General features: G+C 42.5%; 1 protein-coding gene across 1 annotated transcript; it reads right to left on the reverse strand.

Moving 5' to 3' along the window:
* Positions 1-9608: 9608 nt before the first annotated feature.
* On the reverse strand, positions 9609-10357 carry LOC125531804 (uncharacterized). Its single transcript, XM_048696066.2, has 2 exons — positions 10240-10357; positions 9609-10123 (listed from the first exon to the last, which is right to left on the reverse strand). The coding sequence occupies exons 1-2, from the start codon at positions 10301-10303 to the stop codon at positions 9726-9728; spliced, it is 462 nt and encodes a 153-aa protein (XP_048552023.2). The 5' UTR covers positions 10304-10357; the 3' UTR covers positions 9609-9725.
* Between the last annotated feature and the right edge of the window lie 4290 nt (positions 10358-14647).

A 14647-nucleotide genomic window follows, 5' to 3' on the forward strand; every position in this document is an offset into this window, starting at 1 on the left:
AGACAAGACCCCGGACATCGTGATAGTCGACCCCTTCTACATGCGTGCCAAGCACTTGAGCAGCGCTGGGGACCGCCAAGTTGCGAGTTCACACCTCGAAGGCGTCATTCTGGCAAACCCAGATAAGGATAACTTCCTTGTGCCTTACTTTCCCGAATAAGTCATCCGTTAACCGCCCCGTAACATATGATTTCTTAGATTTCGATCGTTCTTTTTTTTAACATTCTGTGTTCTGTGCAGTGACACACATTGCACACTCATCCTCTTAAGCCCGAAATATTCCATGGCCACGTATTTAGACCCGAACCGTAACTCCAAGATAGACTACACAAATGTCAAGAAAGTTCTTGATGATATTCTCCCCGCCTACGCCAAATCTGGAGGCACCTTCACCAGGGCAGTTCATAAGTACGGCAAGCACATGTTCTCACACAATACGAAGTTCTGCTGCGTCAAGCAGCCGCCTGGCGGTCAGAAGGATGCCTACTACGCCCTCCATCACATGCGGGCGATCGTAAGGGACCATCATCAACTTCTACTACCAGATAATCTCAAAGATTGGGCCGCGAGCTTGTCGGCAGTCCAGGACGCGGACCTCAGACAAGAATTCTTTTGCATCCAGTCAGAGTTTGCGGACATCATCCATCAAGATGTCCTTCATACCTCAGGGCAGTTCTTCCTCAGATATCAACCGTCCAACAGTGAGATAGATGAAATGCTACAAATGCAGGGTGACAACGACCGCGATTTCAGGACCATCACGACAGACGACGGCTTCATCCACGTTCCTGTCCGATGAGTTGAGTCGAAAGTAATGATGTGTAGTTCTGAAACATTGATTGGCTCATGTTGTAATTATACTTTAATGAATTCGTATGTCTCTTTGGTTTGGACAGTCGTTCAACTTAGATGTAATCGATGCTATTTATTAGTAGGACCATGAATCGTGCTATTAATGTCTTGCTTTTCTCTTCCGATCCTTTTGTTGCATACTTACATATTGCTTATGTATTGTCTGTTGTTTGGCTTGTGCATAGAGATGCCATCGTATGTCGTGTACAAGGGTAAGGTTCCCGGAGTCTACGACGATTGGGAGGAGTGTCGGAGACAGGTTCACCGTTTCAGCGGTAACAGTTACAAAGGGTACACCACTAGGGCGGAGGCCGAATGTAGATACGCCCGCTATCTAGAGGGAGAGAGGAGGGAGCGTTGGAGGAACCGGATGAAGACCAGTTTGATCGCGATGATGCTCATCGTGATGACCACAACTCTCTTCTATGTGATGGTAGTTTAGATGATCGATATCGACTTGTAATGTGAAGGCAAACTCGATACTCGCGGTCTTGAAACTTGTAATGTTTTATCTTTGTTCGGTCTTTTGAATTCGAAGACTAATATGATGAATTGTATTCGGAGACTAATCTTCTATTGTATTCGATGAATCTGATGTTGCTGTGTGCTGCTGTCTATATTCCGTCCAATAATATATTTTGTAATCTGTGCAAAAATCAGAAAAGCAAAAAAAAAATAAAACCTAATATTCATACTAATGACGCACCACACAAGACACTAATGGCGCACTGTGATCATCACACTAATGGCGCATTAACTACTGGTGCGCCATTAGAATGCCAAAGCACATGGGTACATATGGCCCCCTGGGAGGCATTCTAATGGCGCACTGCAGGCTATACTAATGGCGCACTATGCGGTGCGCCATTAAAACACCAGATACTAATGGCGCACCGGTGGTGCGCCATTAGAATTTAATTCTAATGGCGTGATGTCAGTGGCGCACCGGTAGTGCGCCATTAGAAGGCAAATTCGGTGCGCCACTAGCATGCCTTTTCCTAGTAGTGGCATGCGTATGCCAAATATCAAGAAAATAAATATATGGTAGATAAAAGAAATTTACTCCAAAAAACTTACATAATAAACACATTCTGTACTTGACCTAGACTGGTGAACATCCTCTAAGAATCTTTCAAACCAATATGATAGATAAAAACACGAATACATTGTCAGATAACAAACTTAGCCGCGCAAATGCGCGGGTGGCCTGCTAATTATATAATTAAGACAAAAGTCAAACAAGCCATCACGATCGTTCACATATGCTAATATTATTTACACCGTTTGATCATAATAACGGTTCAGATTTAATAGTTTTTACGTAACATGTGATATGCTTGTCGCGTACATATGAAAAGGTATGCATGCCTTGGCCAAAATAGAAAAAAAATACTCCGTCACGTGATACAAAGCATACTCTGTCACGCTGTAAAGGTAGAAGTCCAGCTGGAATACTAATCTAATCGGTCACGTAGATGCATGCATTAAACAAAAGGTCACCTATATTGTCTCAAAACAACACACGGTCACATATAGAAACAATATACTACCAGGCTATATCTATATTTATATCTTCTATCTTCTCTATTAATAAAGCAAGATGTGTTTCTCCGATTTTTTAATCCATTCACCGCCGAATTTCTTTTCTCTATCGAAGGCGGCACTAAATTTTTGTGCGTCCGTTTGCTAGAAAAGAAAAGGCAAATTTCGTACATGGGCTGTGCATGTTGTGGCCCGTCGAAGCCAGCCCACTTATTCCCTGCACACAGCTACGGAAACCCTATTTACCGCACAAGGCCACAAATAGTCTGACCATTGCACAGGGCGCAAGGCTGTGCCAGCCTGTTTTCTTTTTCTTATGTATTTTATTTCTATTTTATTTTTTTCCTTTCTCTATTTTTTTCTTTTTTACCTGCAAAAAATTTTGATTTGTGTTTTCAATTTTTAGAAAATAAATCCAAATTCCAAAATTTTGTTCCTATTTTAAAAAAAATTCGAAACTTGTAATTTTTGTTCTCATTCCAAATTTTAACAAAATTAAAAAAAAACAATTTTTTAAATGTTTGTGTTTTAAAACAAAATCGAAATATTCGAAATAAATTTGCATTTAAAAATATTCTATTTTTCAAAAAAAATTGTGTTCTCCAAAACAAATTGGGATTTTAAAACATGTTCCAGAATCTATAAATATTCTTGTTTAGTGAAATATTCGCAAATTCAAAATAGTGATCATGGTTAAAATAAACACATTTTCAAAAACTATTATAAAAGTTCAAAACATGTTCCTGTTTAAAAAATTGTTCCCAAATTCAAAAAAAGTTAGTGCTTTTTCAAAGGTTCGTGTTTTCAATAAATGTTTGTGAATTTTAAAAATTCTCCCTATTTCAAATGTTGTTCATCTTTTACCAAAATGAACGATATTTTTGAAAAAAAATCCGGATTTCAAATACTGCCCATGTTTTAAAAATATTTTGCAATTCATAAATATTAATTTATTTTTTGGAAAATTTCCAAAATATCAAAAAATGTTTTGAATATGTTGATGCAATATGTTCTTAAACGTTCGCGCTGGTCATTTGTAAGCAAGACCTGTTTATTCGAGTGGCCAACACCCAGTGGTCGAGTTTTTAGGTTGTGAGGTCGATCCTTCAACTTGTCGTTTTTTTATTTATACTCGTGCCTTACGAACACAAGTCGTTTAGGTGCCTGCCAGACGCGAACTAGTGTGCGTCCCATGTGCTATTTGACGATAAAAGAGTATGCTTTTTTACTATAGTTGAAAGAAATTGTGGGGACAAGCCAATAAAAGAGAATATGTTGAATTGGCTCTAATGAAAAGAACTGTGGGCATGTAACCGCTAAAATAGTCAAAGAGAATAAACCCTGATAAAGAAGGGACTGTCTGGTTATGTGTGGATAATGCTAATGAAATTTGATTTATGCATTGCAATTAGTATTCCATCCGATTACATCGTAGTAGGAGAAAGTGGCGAAGCAACCGTGCCCTGAAGGTCGCCGCGCAACCACCAAATGAGAAGGGAGCCACAACCCCGACACGAGGGTGAACCCAAAGGAAAAAAGGCATGAGTTGGTTGGTCGTCACCATGCCGACTAACTCCACTATCAAGATCTCGCAGGCCAAACATGATACGAAAAAAGACCACAACTTCTCGCTCCGTCGCCCCACTGCTCTGCAAACCATTTTTGGTGCACACATCAATTATCTCTCCCGTTGCTTCTTAAAAGAATATCTCTACCGTTGCAACGCACGGGCATATGTGCTAGTTACCGTAAAAATATGAAGACTCCCTGAAAATACCAATAAAAAAAGCAAGGTTCCGTTAAAACAAGGCTAACACATAGACCCAAAGCAACGCATGAAGCACATCAAGACAAAGGCTGCGTTGCCCAAATCTCTACAGAAAAATAGAGCAGCTGCCAAATTAATATACATCAATGCTTATTATCAAAAAAAAAGTATACTTCGATGTTAAAGTGAAAAACTGATCGCTAACAACAGTTCGGAATTTTTTGAAAAAAAAGGAAAAGTTTCTCAATAAATGACGATAGTAACAAAAAAATTAAAGGAAAAATAAATTGATTTCTGTGCTCGGCAAATAAAGACAAGTAAAAAATAATTATCACCACCCGCAAAACTTCTTTAACCTCGCGGCATAGGATAACATATTATTCATATGGCATAAAGTTTATACTTTTCTAGCAATATATACACAAGTAAGACGTAACCATCCGGCCAAAAAACAAACAAATAAGATGTAGCCAATGATACATGTTGGTGACGTCCGATGTCTAAATACCATCTTTTCTATGAACGAGAGAGTATATTCATGAGGATGCCTCTTCATACAAATAAGTAGTGTATGTAGATGTAAATTTTATTATGTAAATAAAGAGCAATTATTTATTGTACAAACCTATCTATATCTATATCTATATCTATATCTATATCTATACCTACTAATAAAGTGAGGTGCGTTTCTCCAATTTTTTAATCCGTTCACCGCCGAAAAGTTTTTTTCCCTATCCAAGGTGGTACTAAATTTTTGTGCGTCCGTTTGCTAGAAAAGAAAAAGCAATTTTCCTACATGGGCTGTGCATGTTGTGGCCCGTCGAAGCCAGCCCACTTATTCCCTGCGCACACAGCTACAGAAACCCTATTTACCGCACAAGGCCACAAATAGTCTGACCATTGCACAGGGCACAAGGCTGCGCCAGCCTGTTTTCTTTTTCTTATGTATTTTATTTCTATTTTATTTGTTTCCTTTCTCTATTTCTTTTTTATTTTTTACCAGCAAAAAATTTTGATTTCTGTTTTCAATTTTTAGAAAATAAATCCGAATTCCAAAATTTTGTTTCTATTTTAAAAAATGCTTGAAACTTGTAATTTTTGTTCTCATTCCAAATTTTAACAAAATTAGAAACACAATTTTTTAAATGTTTGTGTTTTAAAACAAAATCGAGATATTCAAAATAAAATTGCATTAAAAAAATGTCCTATTTTTCTTAAAAAATTGTGTTCTCCAAAACAAATTGGGATTTTAAAATATGTTCCAGATTCTATAAATATTCTTGTGTATTGAAATATTCACAAATTCAAAATAATGATCGTGGTTAAAATAAACACATTTTCAAAAACTATTATAAAAGTTCAAAACATGTTCCTATTTAAAAAATTGTTCCCAAATTCAGAAAAAGTTAGTGCTTTTTCAAAGGTTCGTGTTTTCAATAAATGTTTGTGAATTTTAAAAATTCTCCCTATTTCAAATGGTGTTCACCTTTTTCCAAAATGAACGAAATTTTTGAAAAAAAATCCGGATTTCAAATATTGCCCATGTTTTAAAAATATTTTGCAATTCATAAATATTAATTTACACAAGTAAGACGTAACCATCCGACCAAAAAATAGACAAATAAGATATAGCCAATGATACATGTTGGTGACAGCCGATGTCTAAATACCATCTTTTTTATGAACGAGAGAGTATATTCATGAGGATGCCTCTTCATACAAATACGTAGTGTATGTAGATGCAAATTTTATTATGTAAATAAAGAGCAATTATTTATTGTACGAACCTCTATATATAATCCATACAACCACTATTAGATGTACAAAAGACTCTATTATTTATTCAGAAAAAGTCGCACACCATAGTGAACTCCCTGATTTGCAATATGTATTTTAGAAGTTTAAATATTTTTTCCATAAATGTTAAATTCCATAGTTCCTTAAAAAGGTTGTCCAATATCCCGTTCATGAAGAAAGATGAACTCGGCTCGGATTCGTATTTGTGCAGAAAACAGATCCAAAAATTGATCCACTTATCGGAAGTTTCCCGGAGTTTGAACGGTCAGATCGAGCTGAAATTTTAAGAGGTGGTAGACATAGGAATTCCGCAGCCAATGAACGGTTGGATCTTCAAAAAGATGTCCGAGCTGGATGATGGACTCCTTGCCCTAAACTTGTCCAAATTCCCGTCCAGATTTGACAGGGTTCCAGTATATAGGAGATTGCCGGAGATTCCTTCATCGGAATACGACAAAATTTTACAGGGTTGTTGTAGACTCAATTCCGCACAATTCCACCAAAGCAATCGTCAAAGCGACGCTCGAGAAGGGCGGTGACGGCGGATACAGCTTCGCTGTCCAGAAAAACACCACGGTCGCCCGAAGGCAATGTTGATGTTTAGCCTCCGAGCTCTATGGATGATTCCTCCATGTTCTTGATAGAGATCACAGTTGATGTTGATGAAGGCCTTCGTCCAAACATGACGATCCGAGGCGGAGCGCAGTCCTTGGTCGATCCAAGTTGACCAGTCGAGCCGGCGACGAAGATGCCGACGTTGCGGTTGATCTACAGACGAGCCATTGACCCTTTGTTAATCTGACAACCGAACTCTCAATGAAAGCACCATCGTCGGTGTCAAAACCGGCAGACCTCGGGGTAGGGGGTTCCGAGCTGTGTATTCTCGAATCAATGATAACAGGAATGAAGGAGACGATGTTTTACCCTGATTCGGGCCCTCTTGATGGAGGTAAAACTCTATGTCCTGCTCTTGTTTATATTGATGGAGTATCATATACAGAGTTGATCTACCTCGAGATCATATGTTGTGGTCTAAACCCTAGGGGTATGATGATGAATGTCATAATGATCTATCGACTAGCATGGTATCGGCTTATATAATGTACCGGAGGCCTAAGATAACAAGAGTCCTAGTCAGATACTTCAGTGGAGAGGCGTCCTTTTCTTGATCACCAGTCTTGTGGAATCTTCCTCGTATACGTTATCCGCTGCCCGAAGTGGCCAATTAGTGAACCGCCATGAGGGTCCTCGGCCCGATCCACCTGGTCGAAAGACGACGTCATGAGTATCCCCTAATCCAGGACACCGACATACTGGTGCAGATGCACCCACGGCAAGCCCCGGCCTCGGTCAGGGGCGCCCATGGGGTGGCATGGGCATGGCTTGTATTCCAGCGAGCCGAATTGGGGCCAAATCAACCCTCAATGCAACGACCTTCCTTAGTGCTCTCTCCCCATGCTTCAAATTGACCCCCACCATAATCCCCTCGAGCAGCAGCAGGGAACATGCTAACGGGGGCGTTGACCCCATACCCATACCCCTCCAGCTCAGGCTCTCTCCCTGCATGCGCTTGCCTCTATGTCAAAGGACGTTGCAGCCTAGGACACTTGGTGGATGCATCAATGCAAGACACCCTGCTCTGCCTCCAGTCGCGCACCGCGCTCCCACCCCATCCCCCATCCCGGCAAACACGCTCCCACAACCACGGCAACCACGAGGCGAACGAGTGGTCGTGGGGAACATCTTCACTGCAAGACACCCTGCTCTGCCTCGTGATCGTGAGCGACGAGGTTGGGGAGATGGGTCATGTGAACATGTGTTCATGGTTCGTAAGATCTCTTTTTTACTTTTTCTTTTCCTTTTCTTTTTTCCGAGCATCGATGGGAGGGACCGAGGAAGGGTCGCACAAAGGAAAAAGGATAACGCTACATCTACAAAAATCTTTTACATACCTTACGTGAGAGTTAACATGGAAGGTTTTGATTGGAAAGGAAAAGGGCACATGCCCACAATGAAATTTAGGGCATGTACAATGGTTGATAAGATAGTCTTATTTTAAGTTTTGCATGTAATTTAAAGATGACAAAGAAAAATGTCTACAATGGGTCATCTCTTAGCCTTATCTTCAATAACTAGCAATTCCTAAAAATGTGGTGAGACATATTGGGCTAAGAGATCATCTCTTGTCTTATCTTAAATAAGAGAAGACAAGCCTTCTCTTATGAGTTCTCTCTCCTCCACCTCGTTATTTATCCTACGTGGCACTCGTAAGATAGCACCATTGTACATGCCCTTAGGCTGGTCATAGTGGGGAGTAACTTAGACTAGTGCCATACATATGACACTAGTCTATGTTACTATCTTCATAGTGCTAAGTGTCATAGAAGTAGTATCATATGTGGTTGCATTTATTAGCTTATAGATTCAACATTTCTTGGGAAGCGCTATGTGATGATAACCCAATGCTCCACCTTGTATGGGTGCTAAGCATGCCATGTAGACGAAAAATCTGATGTGGCAAGGCAATTAAGAGGAGAGAGATGGGTTTGGTGACCCCAGGAAGAACCAATGCCAAGCGCACAAACCTAGGCAAAACATTTAAATGAAGCAAACTCACCAATGCATGAGAGAGTTTAGTAGCCAAATCATTAAATGAAGGGAGTAGCTAAGCACCTATGCATTGGGGAGTTTGGTTGCTAAGTTATTTAATATGCTTAGCACCCCATCTAAGTACCAGTCCATTGGGAGCAGCCTAATATGTTACTCCAAACCAGGGCCGTATCTCTGCATGTGCAACCGGAGCAGCCGCACAGGGCCCCCAAAACTATGGGGCCCCTAATTTTGCTAAGCATGTACTAATAATAAGTGGATCACAAACTAATGAACTGTGAAATGAAATTGTAAAGAGAAAAAAATAGCAGTCAACCGTGGAACCACCACCGACCGAGGCCCCACAACCAAACCTATCTCTCTGCATAACGCAAGGAGAACTCCTGAAGCAGATTACTTATCAAGTTCTACAGTGCTCTTCTCTGTCTTCCTTGAGACCTCAGTGCTCAGTGGCAAATCAAACCCCCGAATTAATTCCCTGGAAATTAACTTTACATCGTTCTTTCTCGAGTCCGTGCACCCTCTGGTATCCTAATAGCTCAAAGTTTTTCTTTTGGTGTGATGTAATCCTTTGAAACACTGTACTACTACTACCACATTGCTAAAAAAATCTATACTACTACCACAAATATACAGTGATTAATAAAAATATTTTTATTGGCTTTATTATACAACGGGGCCTAAATTGTGATCTTGCTCCGGGGCCTAGATTTCCGGGATACGGCCCTGCTCCAAACACCTCTCTCCTCATTAACTAGGTGTCACATAAGCAAATTTGTCTTAGAATGTGTTATGTTACTAGCTAAGTTACTCCCACTATGACTAGCCTTAGGGGGAGGAGATTAATTAGAGATGGAAGGTTTCGTAGGCTTTAGTAGCCTGTTCGTAGGTCTAGCATTTTTTAGGGGGGAAACAGGTGTTGGCTCGTTGGATGCATGGTGTTGTAGGAGGAAACAAATCGGTGTTGGGTAGTACATAACATGGGATCGTAAGGGGGAGGCGGTGGAAGAAGGTGGAACCATCACAGCGACAGGTTCACTTTAACAGTAGTACTACCAAGATTTTTATTATTCTCACGCAATCAATTATGCATATGTACAAGTCAAGCATTGATTAATTCCTTTCTTATTGAAATCATTTTCCACGGATGGGCGGACTAGACCATTTTCTCACTGGTTGGCAGCTGGCGGAAGCTTTTCTTCTTGTTTTCTCCCGAGGGCGGCTCTGGCACATCACGTTCATATGGCGGCGGCTTCTTCTTCTTCTTAGGATCGGGCACCTCGGGTTCACCCGGTGGCTTAGGCACGTAGGTTCTCACAGTGGTGGTGGGTTTTTTCCTGCATTCATATGTACACATGCACGTCTTTCTCTTAGGTATGTGAAAGTAGTTGCCGTCGTTGTCTTCGTTGACCTCGTAGCCAACAATTGATTTCTCATCGGAGCAGTACCCACCCTTAAAGTGCTCGTACTGACAGGCCCCGATGCAAGCCGTGGTCTTGCACATGCTCCTTTGGCCCCACTTGCTAGGGGCCGTGCATACGCGAGCCTCCGCACCTGCATGTGACTTAGAATTAATATGTGCACCAGAAAATTATAGTACAAATTGTTTCATCGATTGATCTAAAATTGCATGGAATTGCAATGTGATAAAAACTGCTATATGAACTTACAGAAGGCCAAGAGAAGAAAGCCCAGGGTGAAGGTAGTGAGAATCTGAGCGCCGCTGAACGCCATGGCCAAGTTCTCAAAATAAGTTGTTGGAATGATGATGTGAGGAGCAGAACGGGGTCCGAGTGCTATTTATTGCACTCCTCTTGGCTATGCATTCAATGCCTTAGAGGATATGAAAATCCAAATGTTGGATATAAGCATTTATGTAATGGCTTAGAGGATATGGAAATCCAAATATTGGATACAAGCATTTGTGTATATTAGTATCTATCTCCAGTAATTAATCATATGTATCCAAATAAAAGCTTGTGCCACCGCACCAAAAGAAAATTTCTGCTGGCTCTTGGTGCAATTACATTGATGGCAACGTAACAGCAAAACACAAATAATACTTGCTTACTCATAGTTGGTTACATGCAAAAAAAAATCTGTGAGTGAACTCGCCGTGGAAAACAAATTATGTTAAGGCCATCCCTCATGCAAAACGCCTATACAGGTGCTTAGGTAAATAAAAAAGGTGTGGCTAGATCTCAATCGACTAAGACTTAACGAAGTCTCAGTTAAGTAACAAAACATATAAAGAAGAAGAAAGAAAAACTCAAAAAGAAATTTTACATGGATCTCCATGTAAGATCTAATGAATATAGCATTGACTAAGACTTCGTTAAGTCCTTAGTTGACTGAGATTGAGGAATCCCGAAATAAGAAGATAACAAAAAAAAGTCATTGAGGGCTTTGTGCTTCAACGCCCAGATTTGAAGGATCTTCCAACCTAATACTGCAACATCTTTATTCAGCAGCTAGTCTGGCTAACATGGAGTCGATCAACATGGTCATTTGGCTTAGTAAGTATCCAAAGTCTAAAGAAGGTCTGGCCATGATTTTCTAGTCTGACTAACCAGGCCATGACCAACAAGGGCACCACTCATGGTGGGCATAAAACCCAATACCCGAAGCCCAAACCCGAACCCGTGTATTCCGAACCTGAAAAACCCGAACACTAAATCAGGTAACAATTTTAGAAACCCAAATTTTATTGGGAAATTCGGGTTTCAACTCATGGTACCCGAATAGCCCAAATTACTCGAAATTAGGAGAATTCCAATCAAAATCCCACTTCCTGGAATCGGCCTAGCCCAATCAGGGAATAAGAATAAGGCCTCGATTTACCTAGGTCAAACGAGCATAGTCACGACCCTTATCCACTTCCCATGATGTGCCACCAGTCGCGCAGTCCTCTCTCTCTCTCTCTCTAGAACACCTCGTTCCTTCCTCTCGCCCTCTCTTGAAACCAGCGCCTACAATGCAACGCAGACGGCCACATCCTTGGTCCCTCCACCAACATGTAATGCGGCCGAGCGGGCGACAATCTCCTTAACTCCCTGTACCTCGCCAGCATCATCACCATGGTCTGCACCTCGCAGCCGCTATCTGCGACGCGCACGAGGCTCACAATCTCCCCCTGCAATATGGCCGATGGCCTCCTATGTGGCTCGACAACCAACCATTAGTATGCCAACATCATATGTGACCTCCTATTGGGGGTTTGTCCCAACATCCTAGTCCCACTATCCTGCCGCCATGAGAAGCGCATGAGGCGAGGCTAGATCCCACAACCTTTGAGTGAGAGGGAAGCAAAGGGGAGCGATGCATCAACCATTAGTATGCCGCGAGCCGCTGCTGCCATTTTGTTTGTTGTGCTAATTTGGGATTATCATAACACAAACCTGAATTTTTGGGTTTCTTTTTTTTTCACGAATATTTCGGGTGTTGATTTTGGAAACCCAAATTTTTAAAAATTCGAATTACCATACCCGAAATTTTGGGTAAACCTGAACGCCCACCCTGAGGCACCACATTCCTCCAAATCCACCGCCATTAGCTCTTGAAACCCATCCAGATGACCGCATCGACGCGTCCACCACCACGATGAATGTGGCAATCGGATGCATGCTGGAGGCCCTCTAATAGATTTGGGTAAAATACCTCACTGCTAGCTTGGATAAAGTGAGATGTCATACTAGAAGCCCAACTTCTATCGTGCTCTCCCATCCATGGCATCGCCATGATGGCCAAAATAAGAAGGGGAGGACACGAGAGAGACTTGATCTTGTGCGATTGCACGCTTATTAAGGGAGCTAGCGATAGAACCGTCGCCTCCCTTTCACCTCATCATGGAACCAGAGGAGAAGATGACATCGACAACAACCATGCACCGTGCAAGCAACAGTGGGCAGCCTCTCATTTTCCTGCCCTAACCCTAGGTGGCTAGGACAAACTCTCTCCAAACTACACCAGTGAGCTTGTGGATTCGCCTCCCCTTTTTCTACTGCTCTGGTGGCCGGTGGTGGGGAGAAGAATCTGGGTGCCTCCGCACTGGTTGGTAGTTTAGGTTGGATTTTTTTGTCCTTGCAAGTGCAGGGCTCGAGCGTATGGCGGCGCTACTTCTCATGCGTTAGGTATTGTCAGGTGTATAGTTTGTTTGAAAATCCTATATTTTGGGCCGTGGATCCACGTGCATAGCTGACGGCCTTTTCCAGTGGCGGCGTTGATGTCCTGGACCCATTTGTTCCAATGGCACGCATTGCACGCAAGCCGGTACGTAACGGCCGACGTGCATGCCAGCAGCTTTGGATGGGGCACACACACGTGACCACTCATTTTATTAGCTAGCCCTACAACGCTTGCATATCCCAGATAAACCTATTCTCCATTTGAACGACGAACCTAGACTGGCGAAGCCATGCAACATTTTGGCAAAACTTTTTACTGCAAGTTAAAGTTGTGCCAAAGATAGTATAAAGTTTGTAAACACATACTTCCTCCGTTCCAAAATAGATGACCCAACCTTAGCGCGGTGTCGGCCGGCGGGAAGGAGAAAGGGTAGCGCGACTCGGCTTGCTTCTGGTGAGGTATGTTTGGGTGATGCTCGTTCCGGTAAGTGCTCAATTTTGGCCCGGATTGGGTTCGGGTGAAGCTTATTCGGCTTCTGTGCACATTGTAGATGGAATGGAGTTCGTCTTCGCTGTCTTCGTTCGACGATTCGGACATAGAAGATTTGATCCTCGACGGCAATGATGAAAATCTAGTGTTTTTGCATCTCGTCGACGAATTTGAGGCGGGGCCGCCTAAAAATCGGCGCTAGTCGATGGTCGGCCAGCTATGCATTCCCTGTAACCGAGCTCTCGACGACAAAATGCTCATGAAGGACTACTTCGCCGAGGTACCGACATATCCGGCTAACCTCTTTCGTAGGCGATATCAAATGTGTATGTCACTTTTTTTCCGCATCGTCGAGGCTTGCGAGCAAAATCGTTGTTTCTTCACCCGGCGTAGGAATGACGCCAGGTTGATTGATTTTAGTGCATATAAAACAAATCGGCGGCGATGCGAGAGATTGCATATATTGTTGTGGCCAACAATGCAGATGAATGTCTTTGCATTGGCAAGGATACTGTCGGTGTTAAAACCGGCAGATCTCAGGTAGGGGGTCCCAAGCTGTGAATCATGGATCGATGGGTAACAGGAGACAGGGGACACGATATTTACCCAGGTTCGGGCCCTCTTGATGGAGGTAAAACCCTACGTCCTGCTCTTGTTTATATTGATGGAGTGTCAAGTACAGAGTTGATCTACCTCGAGATCATATGTTGTGGTCTAAAACCTAAGGGTATGATCAATAATATCATAATCCTCTATTGACTAGCTTGGCCTCGGCTTATATAACATACCAGAGGCCTAGGATAACAAGAGTCCTAGTCGAATACGTCGGTGGAGAGGAGTCCTTGTCTTGATCACCAAGTCTTGTGGAATCTTCCTCTCATATGTCTTCGGCTATCCGAACTGGCCCATGAGTAAACGGCCATGGGGGTCCTCGGCCCAATCCAACTGATCGGGAGACGATGTGGTGAGTACCCCCTAGTCCAGGACACCGTCAGTAGCCCCCTGAACCGGTCTTCAAGTTGCGGACGCTCCTCAGTTCTTCCGAACTGTTCTTCGTCTTCGGTCGTCGGTCTTGAAAACTGGTTCAACAAATCTTCCCATCTTTTATCTTGAGGATTGCCGAGCTAAATCTGAATATCTCACACGTCGGGTATCTGAGGAGCCCTTTAAGTCTTCGGCCTTTATCAATGCCTCGTTATTTTTATGCCACACCTCGGGTTTGAAGTTGTTCCCGGGCGACAGTGTCCTCTTGCGTCCGAGCTTCAACGCCAGACTATATTTGAGGTATCTTTTGCAGACGAGCACCAAAGCCGGACCGCTTCCGAGCTCCAACGCCGGAATGTATCCAAGCTCCAACGCCGGACTATGTCCAAGCTCCAACGCCGGACTATGTCCAAGCTCCAACCCGGACTATATCCGAGGTGTCATAGATCACCTTGGTTCAAAAAAGTTGAAGGAGTTTAG

This window comes from Triticum urartu, chromosome 3A (genome assembly GCF_056163025.1).
Source record: "Triticum urartu cultivar PI428250 chromosome 3A, HENAU_Tu73, whole genome shotgun sequence".
In the NCBI taxonomy this organism is placed as follows: Eukaryota; Viridiplantae; Streptophyta; class Magnoliopsida; order Poales; family Poaceae; genus Triticum; species Triticum urartu.